The sequence below is a fragment of the Vulpes lagopus genome, chromosome X (genome assembly GCF_018345385.1).
Source record: "Vulpes lagopus strain Blue_001 chromosome X, ASM1834538v1, whole genome shotgun sequence".
Taxonomy (NCBI): domain Eukaryota; kingdom Metazoa; phylum Chordata; class Mammalia; order Carnivora; family Canidae; genus Vulpes; species Vulpes lagopus.
In genome coordinates, this window is record NC_054848.1 from 54,054,818 (window position 1) to 54,070,338 (window position 15,521).

Genomic DNA, 15,521 nt, shown 5'->3' on the forward strand with positions numbered 1-15,521 from the left:
CACAGGGCTTGAAGCCCCAAGAGCCTGAGCCCCAAGTGTGCTGGATCTCAAGGCACCCAGTCCTATGGTAGCCTTGATGCCAAAAGATGGGGCTGCTTGAGAGTAGAGAAGCAGAGCCATGAACACGGATACTGGGCCCTTAAAACATGAGCTGTACCACAAGCAGTATCCGAAGAGAAGCTTTTTATTCTGTCCATTGTTTTCCTCAGCATTGCTGCTGAGTGGTGCTGAGTGGTCATAGGTGAGGGAGACTTCAGGATAACTCTCGCCTAGGGCTTTTCCTGCCTTTTGGGTCTACTTCTCTTGCAGCCCCAAGGTAAAAGCAGAGAAGAGCTGGAAGCAGGAGAGAGATGAAGGAAGAAGAGGGGTCTAGAGAACAGCCAAATGGACAGCCTCTCCTCATACTGAGGACTGGCCAAATCAGGACCAGGAGGCTCAGAGGTGACTTTTGTCCTCCCATTTCACAGGTTCTGTGCCTTCCAGCCAGGCTGCTGAGAAGCTGCTGGCGATGTCTGTCAAACTATCACCAGTTCCTGGGTCTCCGAGATGCCAAACTTGGCCTTATGCTGGTCATACAGTTTGCGTAGGGCATCGATATAGAGCATATGGTATTTAGCCACAGTCTCCTGGCTCGGGTTCTCAATCTTGGGCAATGGTAGAGGCTTCCCAACTGCCAGAGGAGACAGAGAGGGAAAAGGGAAAAGCATCAGAACAGCTCACTTCCTGGACTAGGCCTCAGCCCTCAAGCCCAGATTCTCCCCATCCTTCCCCTCACCATGCCCCTCATCCTAGCCAGCCTCTCCGCCTCTGGACACAGCCAGAGCCAAGGTGCAGCCTCAGAACTGGATCCTGTATCCTAGACGTGGCTGCCAGTGGAAGGGTTCACTCACCAACAGTGGTTACAGGACGAGCATAGGGCAGTAAGCCCCAGGAGTTCTCCGTGAAGCCACGCCCATAGAAAGCACAAGGGTAGATGTGTACCATACGCTGCACCCACTTCTGGAAGCAATTCACCAAGCCCCCTGGAGTGAAAATGTGCTGATTGTAGAGGTCTGTCTCCCCAAAAGCATAGGCAGGAATTAGAGGCACTCTGCAGAGGAAAAACATATCCTTTGATAGCCACTCTGACTACCAGCGGTCCCTGGGTGGGTCTGCCCATAGGCTTCTCAGCCCATGACTTAGCTGGGCCTAGGTCCAGATGAAGTTGAGGACCCTGTTGTCTACCCCAGGCTGCTTGTGGGGGTGAAGTAGCAACAAGCTAAAGGAAGAGAGTCCCAGACCCTCCTGCGAACCCACGGGTCTGAAATACTGGAAGAGAAGACTCAAGGGCCATTTCATTTCACTTTCTCCCCTTTAACCCACACAGTAATTTTGGTTCTCCCTGACATGAGCTTGCAGCCAGTCACCTTTGATGGAGGGACCAGCCCAGATGAGAGGCTAGCATGAGGGAGAAGAGCTGAGGGCTAGCCCTCTAGCCCTGTCTCATAAGCAGAAATGCCTCTAGGACCCCATCCAGGCTTTCCTCCAACACAAAAGCAGCTTTCTAGCCCCCAATTCTAGATATCATTTCTTCAAAACCCCTTACTCCTTATGTGATGGGCTTTTGGAACCCCTCTCCCCATTCTGGACCAGAGCTCTCCTTACCCATGCTGAAGGGCCATGCGTACAAAGCCAGTCCGATTCTTCAAGACCAGGGTGGTAGAGCCTGGCAGGCTGTATCTGCATTCAGCCAGGCCACCAACCACCACAATCAGCATGTTGCCTGTGCCTTTATGTGTGAGCAGAAAGTCCATGGAGGCTCGGCTCACAGAGCAGGCCCCTGGTGAGCAGAAAACACCAAAAGCTCATTGGCCATTACCCAAGCCTCTTTACTTTCCTCCCTATCTCTTCAAAGGATGGGAGAGCCTCATGTCAGGCAGGTGAGCCTAAGGTAGCCTTTTAAGACCAGAAAGGACCACCAAGTTGGCCTTGCTCTCACCCATTCCCCCAACACTTTTCCCTCAGGGAGCCATGTTTCCTTTGTCCTCATGTCCTAGGAACTAACTCACCTGAAGACATGACATACTCTCTGAGCAACGGCACCCAGAAAAAAGCTCCCAGTGTGAGAATATAAGGGGTGATACCAGGAAAGATCTTGGAGAAGCCTGAGGTGTCCGTGGCAAAGTGGCCAAAGCATGAGTGGGACAAGAGCCCGTGAGGGTGGCACGCAAGGATGTAGTTGTGGCTGGGGGAGATATCATGAGTCTTCAAAAGCTGTGGAGGAGAGTGGAGTCAGAAGGGGGATAGCCAAGGAAGAGTACTCCTCTTCTGGCCAGAGACCTGGAAGGGAAAGGGCTGCCATGTCCAGCCATGTGGATTGGGTAACACACAGCTCCAGGGGGCATCAGTCACATGGGTCTCAATGGAAATGATGCCCCCAACCTCCACCCTGGCCCAACTGCTGGCATTGGAGTTGGAGTTGGGGCTGGGCCCAGGACCCAAGTGGGGACCTAGGGCTACTTACCTTGAGGGGAAAGTAATCACAATACTGTTTCCACATGCACCAATTCCTCACACAGGCAAGCCGGCGGCCACCTGAATACAGAGCCAACGTAGCCAGGTTTTGCCCACCCCCGTTGTCTTCTTCAGACCCCCTTTGGGCCAGCCACAGGGTGGCTCCTCACCCCCTGCTGTCTCCTGGCCTTGTAACTGGCAACCAGGATGAGCTATGTCACATCAGGGCCAATTTAGGATGGGCCTAGCTTTCTGCCTTACTAGCTGCTTTTCCCCTAACCCACTCTAGTTCTGATCTGGGCCTTCCTGGCATTTGGAAAAGGCCCCTTCCCTCAGCTTCTCTAACCCAGGGAGGAACAGATTAAAAATCTGCCTGGGAATTGGCCAGAGCCTCTCAGGACTATAAGAAAAGAGCATGTGATGGCTGGCAACCCAGCCTCAGAGGGGCCCTTACCTCGCTCAGGGGTCTTCCAGTCAAAAGCCAGCCAGGTGAGAATGAGCACAGTGACAGGCCAGTATGGGGTGAACACCACCAGGTAGAGGTTGACAAAGATTACGGTGATTACTGGAGGGAGGCCAGCTCAGAGTTAATGACTTGTAAGCACATTTGTCCTCCCTCTGGGGTCTCTCCACCCCAAGGTTGTACACACTCTCACCCATGCTCACTTAACACTCTCACTTCCTCACCCTAGCACGTGGTATGCATGCCCACATCCCCTACTCCATCTCCTCTCTGTCCTTGGGAACTTGTTTCTGATCTGGAAAGCAAGATGTTTTCCTCTCAAGCTGTGCACCATGCAGCAAGCCCTCTACTCCCCAGGACCTGCTCAAACACTGCTCTGGGCTGTGTTCAATGGCAAGGAGCCAATGATGGGTCACTCTGATCTGGCTGTTGGAGGTTGGGAGTCCTGGCAAGACAGAGCCAGGAACAGCTTTTCTCCAGCTCACATTTTCCTGTCCAGATCTTCACTGTGAGGCATCAGTGGAGGGAATACCAGAGAGAGTACCCAACTTCAGCCAGGCTGGGAGCACACAAGTTGGCAAATGAGAAACAAAGGATGATGTAAGCTGGGACAGAATAAGGTACTGGGCTGTGTCAAGCCCCAGTAAGAGAGGAGCATTGTAGGGTAGAGTAGTTAGGATGGACTTAATGGAGATGAGTCCTAGGGAGCCACAATCAGAGTTATTACGGAACTCGGTTTTAGAAGAGCTGTGATTAAGACCGTGTGAGAGAGGAACGCCTAGGTGGCCCAGTGGTTGAGCACCCACCTTTGGCTCAGGTCGTGATCCCGGGGTCCTGGGATCAAATCCTGCGTCAGGCTCCCCACAGGGAGCCTGTTTCTCCCTCTGCCTATGTCTCTGCCTTTCTCTGTGTGTCTCTCGTGAATAAATAAATAAAATCTTTTTTAAAAAAAGACTGTGAGAGAAAGTGGGTAAAAGTAAAGGCTAGAAAAGACAGAACACACTTCTAATTGAGCATGGCAGATGGAACAAAGTTTTCATCTTGACTCCTTGCCAAGGCCTCATGAAAATTACCATAAGAACATTTTAAGGGGCACCTGGATGGCTCAGTCGGTTAGGCATCTGCCTTCAACTCAAGTCATGATCCCAGGGTCCAGGGATCGAGCCCAACATTGGACTCCCTGCTCAGTGAGGAGCCTGCTTCTCCCTCTCCCTATGCTCTTCCCCCTACTCATGCTCATGCTCTTTCTCTTGCTCTCAAATAAATAAAATCTTTTTTTATTTTTTAAAAGACTATTTATTTATCCATGAGAGACACAGAAAGAGGGGAAGAGACATAGGCAGAGAAAGAAATAGGCTCCCTGCGGGGAGCCTGATGCAGGACTTGATCCCAGGACCCTGGGATCACGACCTGAGCCAAAGGCAGGTGCTCAACCACTGGGCCACCTAGGCGTTCCTCTCTCACACAGCCACCCAGGTGCCCCAATAAAATCTTTTAAAAAAATAACATATTAAAATCTATAGCTCTTCAATGAAAAAAATAATTAGAGAGATACCAACAGTGGACAAGAGATACCAACGAAATGTTTGCATGCTGGAAAGTAGATGAAGGAGGGAGTAACTGGCTTTGAACAGAGAAAACTAAAACCTGGTTGCCCACCAGGGGAATGGCTACAAGAGCAAGCCTGCTTGTGCTGGAGAATCTAGGAAAGACTCGGAATCTGGAGCCACCAGGTGTGACAAGAAGCAGTGTGAGGCACGGGGCTTAATTGAAAGTCTATCAAAGAGGCAGTCAGAGCTCCAGGTGCACCTCCTTCCCCTATACAGCTGGACAATGGGAAGACCACTCTCTGAAAAAACTGAACCAAAGAGACTAGACTCAGATGCTTATACAAGGGACAGCTAAGGCACTCTACATGGCAGCCAAATTATTAATCAAGCATGAAAGTAGGATAAAGACAACCTCAGACATCCAGTCTCAGATGGTTTGTCTCCCGTGTCGCTTTCTCAGGAAACTCCTGGAGGATGTGCCCCATCAGGATAAGGAAGTAAACCAAGACAGAGGAAGGTATGGGATGGGGGGAGAGGAGCCAATGAAGGAAGGAAGTAACCAGGGCCAGCACTATGGTGAAGCAAGCAAGGTGCCTATGGGAAAACATTTAAGAAAACACTCTCAGGGTCAAGCAAGTACTAACCCAACACTTGCACAACCTGGAGAGTGAACAGCTTCTTAAATTGTGCACCTGTGTTGCTTCAAGGGCCCCGGAGGTGAGAGCTGTGTGTAAGAAGACCTAATTGTAAAAAAAAAAAAAAAAAAAAAAAAGAAGACCTAATTGTGTAACAGGAGGATGCCAGGCTCTAGTAGCAATGTCCTCCAGAAAATAGTGCAGGAGGGGAGAGGACCTATAGGTTCCTAATACTAAGAGATTAATATGTCTGTGGATAGTTTGCAGATGAATTGGTGTAGCTAAGAGACATCCAATAGATAAAACAATTTAAAAATGAGGCGACCACGAGTTCCAGGGAAAACAAAAGGCTGTACCAGCAAGGAAATACGCTCTCAGTACACCAAATGGCTCCACTATGGATATTCCTAGTCACAGTCAGGCATTTAATCCCAACCTGTGCTATAACCATCTTGAAATGATGGAGGAAGAGGAAAGATTTAGCAATAGTGTATAGAGTCAAAATCTCATCTTCCGTATTAGCAAGTCGGTGATGACATCTAAAGCCATTAAGTCAGAAATACTATAGTAATCTTTAGAAATGTTAAGTAGTAAAATGTAGACACAGGATATCAACACCAGAGGAAAGAGCTAACAATGTTGAAAGTGGCTGCTTCTATGGAAGAGATCTAAGGCCAGCAGTTTTAGGATTTTGATATGCTCCTTATAAGACTATTCAAGGGGCGGGGGGCGGGGCAAGATGGCGGAGGAGTAGGGTCCCCAGGTCACCTGTCCCCACCAACTTACCTAGATAACTTTCAAATCACCCTGAAAACCTATGAATTCGACCTGAGATTTAAAGGGAGAACAGCTGGAACGCTACAGAGAGAAGAGTTTTTGCTTCTATCAAGGTAGGAAGGCGGAAAAAAAATAAAAAAGAATAAAGTGGGGGAGGGGCCCCTATGGGGTGCCAGGCTAGAGCCGAGCCTGAGAGCCTCCCGGAGGGGAAAGCCCACCCTCCAAAAGCGGGAACTTTAAAAATCCGCACCGGCTTCTTCCTGGAGGGAAGGTGCTTAGCTGGGAACTCGGACAGGATCCCAGGAGGGGCAGTGGAGCCTCCAGTCTCCCCGGGTCACTAACAGAGGAAGTGCGTCCGGGGGAGAGCGAGGTAAAGGGCTGGAGCGGGCGCCCAGGGGGGCCTTGGGAGCAGCTCAGGCGGCGGCTGCGGGCAGTGGGGGCTGAGCCTTGCTGCCTTGGGTAGCCGTGCACCGGGAGCACGATTCCAGCAGCACAGGCCAGGAGCCCAGGACTCTGAGTGGACACAGACCAGGATCCTGTGCTCCCCCGGGCCAGGTGGAGGCACAGAGGGCACAGGACGGCGAGGACGCTCCTGGCACCAGGCACCCCCAAGCTGTGCAGATCAGTGGCACCCCCCCCCCGCCCTGGGAGCATCAAGTCCAGTGCAGACTGGGAGACTGCAGTAGTTACTTAGGGAGCTGACTCCAGGGCTGGAGAGCTGGCCACCACCACTGTGGTTGTTCCTCCTTGTATCACCCTGTGCCTGGGAGGGGCGGGGCCGCCAGGGAACAGGGGCCTCACCAGGTAAACAGCTCCCACTGAGCCCTGCACCTGGCAGGGGGCAGGGCAGCTCAGGTGCACACACCTGAGAATCAGCACAGCAGGCCCCTCCCCCAGAAGACCAGCTGGAAGGACAGGGGAAGAGCAAGTTCTTGGCAGAGTAGCGCTGGAAAGCTACGGGAGAAGTCAAGGGATTTACAGTATATAGAACCAGAGAATACCCCTGCTTGTTTTTTTTGTTTGGTTTTTCTTTTTCTTTTTTTTTCTTCCTTTTTCCATTACAACTCATTTTTAGTCACTCTGCACTGAGCAAAATGACTAGAAAGAAGAACTCATGACAAAAGAAAGAATCAAAAACAGTACTCTCTGCCACAGACTTCCAGAATTTGGATCACAATTCGATGTCAGAAAGCCAATTCAGAAGCACAATTATAAACCTACTGGTGGCTCTGGAAAAAAGCATAAAGGATTCAAGAGACTTCATGACTGCAGAATTTAGATCTGATCAGGCCGAAATTAAAAATCAATTAAATGAGATGCAATCCAAACTGGAGGTCCTAACGACGAGGGTTAATGAGGTAGAAGAAAGAGTGAGTAACATAGAAGACAAGTTGATGGCAAGGAAGGAAGCTGAGGAAAAAAGAGAAAAACAATTAAAAGACCATGAGGAAAGGTTAAGAGAAATAAATGACAGCCTCAGAAGTAAACATCTACATTTAATTAGGGTTCCAGAGGGCACTGAAAGGGACACAGGACAAGAAAGCATATTTGAACAAATCATAGCTGAGAACTTCCCTAATTTGGGGAGGGGAACAGGCATTCAGATCCAGGAGATAGAGAGGTCCCCACAAAATCAATAAAAACCGTTCAACACCTCAACATTTAATAGTGAAACTTGCACATTCCAAAGATAAACAGAAAATCCTTAAAGCAGAGAGACAAGAGATCACTAACTTCTATGGTGAGAAATATTAGATTTAATAGTGAAACTTGCACATTCCAAAGATAAACAGAAAATCCTTAAAGCAGAGAGACAAGAGATCACTAACTTCTATGGTGAGAAATATTAGATTAACAGTAGACCTCTCCACAGAGACCTGGCAGACCACAAAGGACTGGCAGGATATATTCAGGGTCCTAATGATAGGAACATGTAGCCAAGGATACTTTACCCAGCAAGGCTCTCATTCCGAATAGAAGGAGAGATAAAGAGCTTCCAAGATAGGCAGAAACTGAAAAAACATGTTGCCACCAAACCAGCTCTGCAAGAAATATTAAGGGGGACTCTGTAAAAAAAAAAGAGGATGCCCAAAGAAATAATCCACAAAAACAGGGACAGAATAGGTATCATGATGACACTAAATTCATATCTTTCAATGGTAACTCTGAACGTGAATGGGCTTAATGATCCCATCAAAAGACGCAGGATTTCAGACTGGATAAAAAAAATAAGACCCATCTATTTGCTGTCTACAAGAGACTCATTTTAGACCTAAGGACACCTACAGCCAGAAAAGGAAAGGGCAGAGAACCATTTACCATTCAAATGGTCCTCAAAAGAAAGCTGGGGTATGATATGATATCCTCATATCAGATAAAGTTTATCCCGAAGACTGTAGTAAGAGATGAAGACGGACACTATATCATAATTAATGGATCTATCCAACAAGAGGACCTAACAATCATGAATATGCCCCAAATGTGGGAGCTGCCAAGTATATCAATCAATTAATAACCAAAGTAAAGACATACTTATATAATAATACACTGAGACTGGGCGACTACAACACGGCGCTTTTTGCAAATGACTGATATTCTAAACACAACATTTCCAAAGAAACAGGAGCTTTGATACGTGGACCAGATGGATTTCACAGATATTTACAGAATTTTACATCCAAACGCAACTGAATATACATTCTTCTCAAGTGCACATGGAACTTTCTCCAGAATAGACCACATATTGGGTCACAAATCAGGTCTCAACTGATACCAAAAGATTGGGATTGTCCCCTGCATATTTTCAGACCATAATGCTTTGAAACTTGAACTCAATCACAAGAAGAAATTTGGAAGAATTTCAAACACGTGGAGGTTAAAGAGCATCCTGCTAAAAGATGGAAGGGTCAACAAGGAAATTAGAGAAGAATTAAAAAGATTCAGGAAACAAAAGAGAATGAAGATGCAACCATTCAAAATCTTTGGGATACAGCAAAAGCAGTCCCAAGAGGGAAATGCATCGCAATACAAACATCCGTCAAAAAAATTGGAAAAAACTTGAATACCCAAGCTGACCTTGCACCTAAAGAACTGGAGAAGGAACAGCGAGTAAAACCTACACCAAGCAGAAGAGAGTTAATAAAGATTCGAGCAGAACTGAATGAAATAGAGACCAGAAGAACTGTGGAACAGATCAACAAAACCAGGAGTTAGTTCTTTGAAAGAATTAATAAACCATTAGCCAGCCTTATTAAAAACAAAAAAGAATAGACTCTAATTAATAAAATCACGAATGAAAAAGGAGAGATCACAACCAATACCAAAGAAATACAAATGGTTTTAAAAACATATTATGAGCAGCTATATGCCAATAAATTAGGCAATCTAGAAGAAATGGATGCATTTCTGGAAAAACACAAACTACCAACACTGGAACAGGAAGAACTAGAAAACCTGAACAGGTCAATAACCAGGGAGGAAATTAAAGCAGTAATCAAAAACCTCCCAAGACACAAAAGTCCAGGGCCAGATGGCTTCCCAGGGGAATTCTATCAAAAGTTTAAAGAAGAAACAATACTTATTCTACTAAAGCTGTTCCAAAAGATAGAAAGGGAAGGAATACTTCCAAACTTGTTCTATGAGGCCAGCATCACCATAATTCCAAAACCAGACAAAGACCCCACCAAAAAGGAGAATTATAGACCAATATCCCTGATGAACACAGATGCAACAATTCTCAACAAGATACTAGCCAATAGGATCCAACAGTACATTAAGAAGATTATTTACCATGACCAAGTGGGATTTATCCCCGGGATGCAAGGCTGGTTCAACACTCGTAAAGCAATCAGTGTGATAGATCATATCAACAAGAGAAAAAACAGGAACCATATGACCCTCTCAATAGATGCAGAGAAAGCATTTGACAAAACACAGCATCCATTCCTGATCAAAACTCTTCAGAGTGTAGGGATAGAGGGAACTTTTCCTTAGCATCTTAAAAGCCATTTGAGAAAAGCCCACAGCAAATATCATTCTCAATGGGGAAACACTGGGAGCCTTTCCCCTAAGATCAGGACCACGACAGGGATGTCCACTCTCACCACTGCTATTCAACATAGTACTGGAAGTCCTCGCCTCAGCAATCAGACAACAAAAAGAAATAAGGCATTCAAATAGGCAAAGAAGAAGTCAAACTCTCCCTCTTCGCAGATGGCATGATACTGTCCATAGAAGACCTAAAAGACTCCACCCCAAGATTGCTAGAACTCATACAGCAATTTGGTAGCGTGGCAGGATACAAAATCAATGCCCAGAAATCAGTGGCATTTCTAGACACTAACAATGAGACTGAAGAAAGAGAAATGAAGGAGTTAATCCCATTTAAAATTGCACCCAGGGATCCCTGGGTGGCGCAGCGGTTTGGCGCCTGCCTTTGGCCCAGGGCGCGATCCTGGAGACCCGGGATCGAGTCCCATATCGGGCTCCCGGTGCATGGAGCCTGCTTCTCCCTCCGCCTGTGTCTCTGCCTCTCTCTCTCTCTGTGACTATCATAAATAAATAAAAAATAAAATAAAATAAAATAAAATTGCACCCAAAAGCATAAGATACCTAGGAATAAACCTCACTAAAGAGGTAAAGGATCTATACCCTAAAAACTACAGGACACTTCTGAAAGAAATTGAGGAAGACACAAAGAGATGGAAAAATATTCCATGCTCATGGATTAGAAGAATTAATATTGTGAAAACGTCAATGTTACCCAGGGCAATTTACATGTTTAATGCAATCCCTATCAAAATACCATGGACTTTCTTCAGAGAGTTGGAACAAGTCATCTTAAGATTTGTGTGGAATCAGAAAGGACCCCAAATAGCCAGGGGAATATTGAAAAAGAAAACCAGAGCCGGGGGCATCACAATGCCAGATTTCAGGTTGTACTACAAAGCTGTGGTCATCAAGACAGTGTGGTACTGGCATAAAAACAGACACATAGATCAGTGGAACGGAATAGAGAACCCAGACATGGGCTCTCAACTCTATGGTGAACTAATATTTGATAAAGGAGGAAAGACTATCCACTGGAAGAAAGACAGTCTCTTCAATAAATGGTGCTGGGAAAATTGGACAGCCACGTGCAGAAGAATGAAACTAGACCACTCTCTTGCACCATACACAGAGATAAACTCAAAATGGATGAAATATCTAAACATGAGACAAGAATCCATCAAAATCGTAGAGGAGAACACAGGCAACACCCTTTTTGAACTTGGCCATAGCAACTTCTTGCAAGATACATCCATGAAGGCAAGAGAAACAAAAGCAAAAATGAATTATTGCGACTTAATCAAGATAAAAAGCTTCTGCACAGGGGATCCCTGGGTGGCTCAGCGGTTGAGTCCCTGCTTTTGGCCCAGGGCGTGATCCTGGAGTCCCGGGATCGAGTTCCACATCAGGCTCCCTGCATGGAGCCTGCTTCTCCCTCTGCCTGTGTCTCTGTCTCTCTCTCTCTCTCACACTCTGTCTCTCGTGAATAAATAAATAAAATCTTTTTTCAAAAAAAGCTTCTGCACTGCAAAAGAAAAAGTCAACAAAACTAAAAGACAAGCTACAGAGTGGGAGAGGATATTTGTAAATAAATCAGATAAATCAGATAAAGGGCTAGTATCCAAGATCTATAAATAACTTATTAAACTCAACAGCAAAGAAACAATTCAAAATGAAATGGGCAAAAGACATGAACAGAAATTTCACCAAAAAAGACATAAACACTGGCCAACAAGCACATGAGAAAATGCTCCGCATCACTGGCCATCAGGGAAATACAAATAAAAACCACAATGAGATACCACCTCACACCAGTGAGAATGAAGAAAATTAACAAGACAGGAAAAAACAAATGTTGGAGAGGATGTGGAGAAAGGGGAACCCTCTTGCACTGTTGCTGGGAATGTGAACTGGTACAGCCATTCTGGAAAACTGTGTGGAGGTTCCTCAAAGAGTTAAAAATCGACCTGCCCTACGACCCAGCAATTGCACTGTTGGGGATTTACCCCAAAGATTCAGATGCAATGAAACGCCGGGATACCTGCACCCCGATGTTTCTAGCAGCAATGTCCACAATAGCCAAACTGTGGAAGGAGCCTCGGTGTCCATCGAAAGATGAATGGATAAAGAAGATGTGGTCTATGTATACAATGGAATATTACTCAGCCATTAGAAACGACAAATACCCACCATTTGCTTCAACCTGGATAGAACAAGAGGGTATTATGCTGAGTGAAGTAAGTCAATCGGAGAAGGACAAACATTATAAGGTCTCATTCATTTGGGGAACATAAAAAATAGTGAAAGGGAATAAAGGGGAAAGGAGAGAAAAAGAGTGGGAAATATCAGTGAGGGTGACAGAACATGAAGACTCCTAACTCTGAGAAATGAACTAGGGGTGGTAGAAGGGGAGGTGGGCGGGGGGTGGGGGTGACTGGGTGATGGGCACTGAGGAGGGCACTTGATGGGATGAGCACTGGATGTTATGCTATATGTTGGCAAATCGAACTCCAATAAAAAATATACAAAAACAAACAAACCAACAAAAAAGACTATTCAAGGGTGCCTGAGTGGCTTATCAGTTACACATCTGCTTTTGGCTTGGGTTGTGATCCCATGGTCCTGGAATCAAGCCCTGCTTGATGGGGAGCCTGCTTCTCCTTTTCCCACTGGCTGCTGCTCCCCCTGCTTGTGTGCTTGCTCTCTGTCAAATAAATAAACAAAATCTTTATTTAAAAAAGGACTATTCGACTTTTTCAACAAATCTAGAGAGGCGTAAGTCTAGGCCAAACGAGACCTTTCTGTTTCCATGAGGCTTTCCTCAACTCAGACAGTGTTGGGGACATCTTGTGAGGTGACATGTCCTCAGGCAGAGCACCTGGGCAGTGAGATGCATCCTGATCTGCCATTTACCATGAGTGTGATCTCAGACAAGTCACCGGACTTCTGCCAAGTGGAACTCACACTACCAACATCTGCCTTACCATGAGGGTCTTTTCTCAAGGCCCTTAGGGTCCAAAGACATGATTCCATGCACAGGGTGAAGGGTTTGGAAGGCTCCAAGGGGCCATGTGCCCCATGTGAGCTGGCAAGGGGAGGAGGAGCAGCGGAAACCCCATCTCCTGAAGCGCCAGCCTAGAGCCCTTCTGGCTGCTCTGTACTCCCTGTCTGTACACCCCACAGTCAGACCCTTACAAGAGCTTCCTGAGACTGTTTTCTCCCTGTACTCATGTTCCTTTTGGCCACCCTCCTCCTTCTGCCTCCTCTGCTCCACCTGCCCCTCTGCCAGCTCACACTGGGCCCTAAGCCCTCAGTTTTGCCTCTCCTGTTTCTCTCTCATATGTCCTCATCACCAAGCCATGTTAATTCTATTCTAATTCCGTAAACTCTCCTTTCCCTCCCTCTTGTCTTCATCCTGATTGCTACCAGTCTGCTCCTAATCACCACATTTCTCACCCAGATGATTGCAACAGCCTCTTCCCATAACTGATTCTCTATACAGAGCAAGAGTGATCTCTTGAAAATGCAAATCTTTTTAAAAATATTTTATTTATTTGACAGAGCAAAGAGAGCAGGTAAAGGGGCAGAGGGAGGGGGAGAAGCAGACTACCCATTGAGCCGGGAGCCTGACTCGGGGCTCAATCCTAGGACCCAGGGATCATGACCTGAGCCGAAAGCAGACACTTAACTAACTGAGCCACAAAGTCATTCCTTAAAAATACAAATCTGATGCTGTTGCCCTGTCCCAAACCCTATCATGCCTCCACATGGCCCTCAGGAAAAAAATCCAAACTCTTTTCTTACTTTACAGTGCCCTGCACAATGGTCCCCAGACTGCTTCTCCAGCATCCTCTTTCTTGTCTCCCATCCATTTACTTGTTATTTATTGAGCATCAATTCTGTGCCCGTCACTCCTCATTCTATTTAACTACTGGCGGCTCCTTGAATGCTTTATGATCTCCCTCATCCTACCCTTGTCGCATGCTACCCATTCTCTGCCCCGAACACTCCTCCTTCTTCACCTATTTCCTATGTGCCCTGCAAGAGTCAACTCATTCAAAAGGCAAAAAACAGGCAAAAATCATGAATGGGCAGTTAACAGAAATTTAAAATGCGGCAATTATGAATTAGAGCACACTCTGGCCTAGCATATGCTCTAGGAACATGCCCAGACCAAACCTCCCAGATCAGCAGTGAATGAGTTGATGTAAGAGGTAGGGAAAAGACCTCATGGCCTGGAATCAGGCCTTCATGGGCTCAACTCCCAGGCCAGCTCCTCTGCTTCCTAAGCTGTGTGATCTCGGACAGACCACTTAGACTACATGCACCTCAGTGTCCTCATCCGTACAATGGGGGTCATTAGTTCAGAACAGTGTCTGACACACACCCCAAAAAAAAGGGTGCAATTAATGTTAGCTAATATCATGAATGTTAGCACTCATTATGTGTGTGTAGCTATTAGTAAATATCATTATGCATAATGATAGCTTCTACCTCATAAGGCTGGCAGGAGGCTATAATGAAATAGTAGATGTGAAAATATCTGATACAAAATACCTAATACATATGAATTCCTTTCTGCTGGCCTCTTTTAGCTCTTATTGCTAATCATTCCTAGGGTAACATAGCTCTTTTTCAGCACAGAAGGATGCTGGTGCCCACTCCAGGCAGGCCTCTGAGCCTCCCATTCACTGTCCTCTAGCCCACTCCTCCTATTCACTGGCAAGCCCCAGATTCCTAAGGCCTACCTGCATTCTTCCTTCCTAGATATCTGATAAGGTAATTTGGTTCATACCCTTGCCTCCTCTAGTACTCACCTAGATCCCCCTGTCAAAAGAATTTTTTTCCAGTTCTCCCCCCCAAAACACACACACAGGGCTGCTTTGCTTTAGCACCTAGTGCTATAGTGCTATAGTGCTATAGTGGCTAGTGCTATAGTGCTATAGTGCTATAGTGGCCAGCCTATATGTAACTTTCACATAGTCTTTGTGGTGTAGACGGTAAGGGGAATTGGTTGAATAAATGGATGAATTGCTCTGGGCAAGAGGCTTTCAGAGGCTCCATCTGGCCCCTCAGATGCTCTGTTCAAGGGCATGAGGTTGTAACTAAGTCCTTTTCCTTGGGTAGCTTCAATGGAACTGCTCCCCACCTTCCCAAAACATACCCTGCATGCCCCCGTGTAGACCCAGGAGGGCTCAGCACACACATCTGCATCAAGGCTCACTTGCACACACGCATATGCACCCCTGCATAGGCACACACCCGTATACATACACATGTCATCATGTACACTCAGAGATTCCAGGAGTACCATGCCTAGGAAAGTCAGGTGAGAGGCAAAAGTGACCAGTCATCCAAATCTGCCTGGAACAACCCAGGTTTTGGCATTCAAAACCCTGTTAAACCCTAAAACTCCTCCGTCCCAGGCATACCAGGGCAGTTGGTCACCCTACAGAAGGCTGAAGACTCACCAATAATAAAGGCACTTAGGGCCCACTGGAACACAGCAAAAACCTCCATGGCAGTCTTAAGGTCCTTCTTGGAAGGCAAAGGCAT

The 15,521-nt window shown here is 46.5% G+C and overlaps 1 protein-coding gene across 1 annotated transcript; it reads right to left on the reverse strand.

The window, feature by feature from the left end:
• Positions 1 to 515: 515 nt before the first annotated feature.
• Positions 516 to 15,521, reverse strand: AWAT2 (acyl-CoA wax alcohol acyltransferase 2). The gene is made up of 7 exons (XM_041740129.1): positions 15,437 to 15,521; positions 2,948 to 3,058; positions 2,504 to 2,574; positions 2,049 to 2,253; positions 1,645 to 1,819; positions 891 to 1,090; positions 516 to 670 (listed from the first exon to the last, which is right to left on the reverse strand). Exons 1-7 carry the CDS (start codon positions 15,519 to 15,521, stop codon positions 516 to 518), a joined length of 1,002 nt encoding a protein of 333 aa, XP_041596063.1.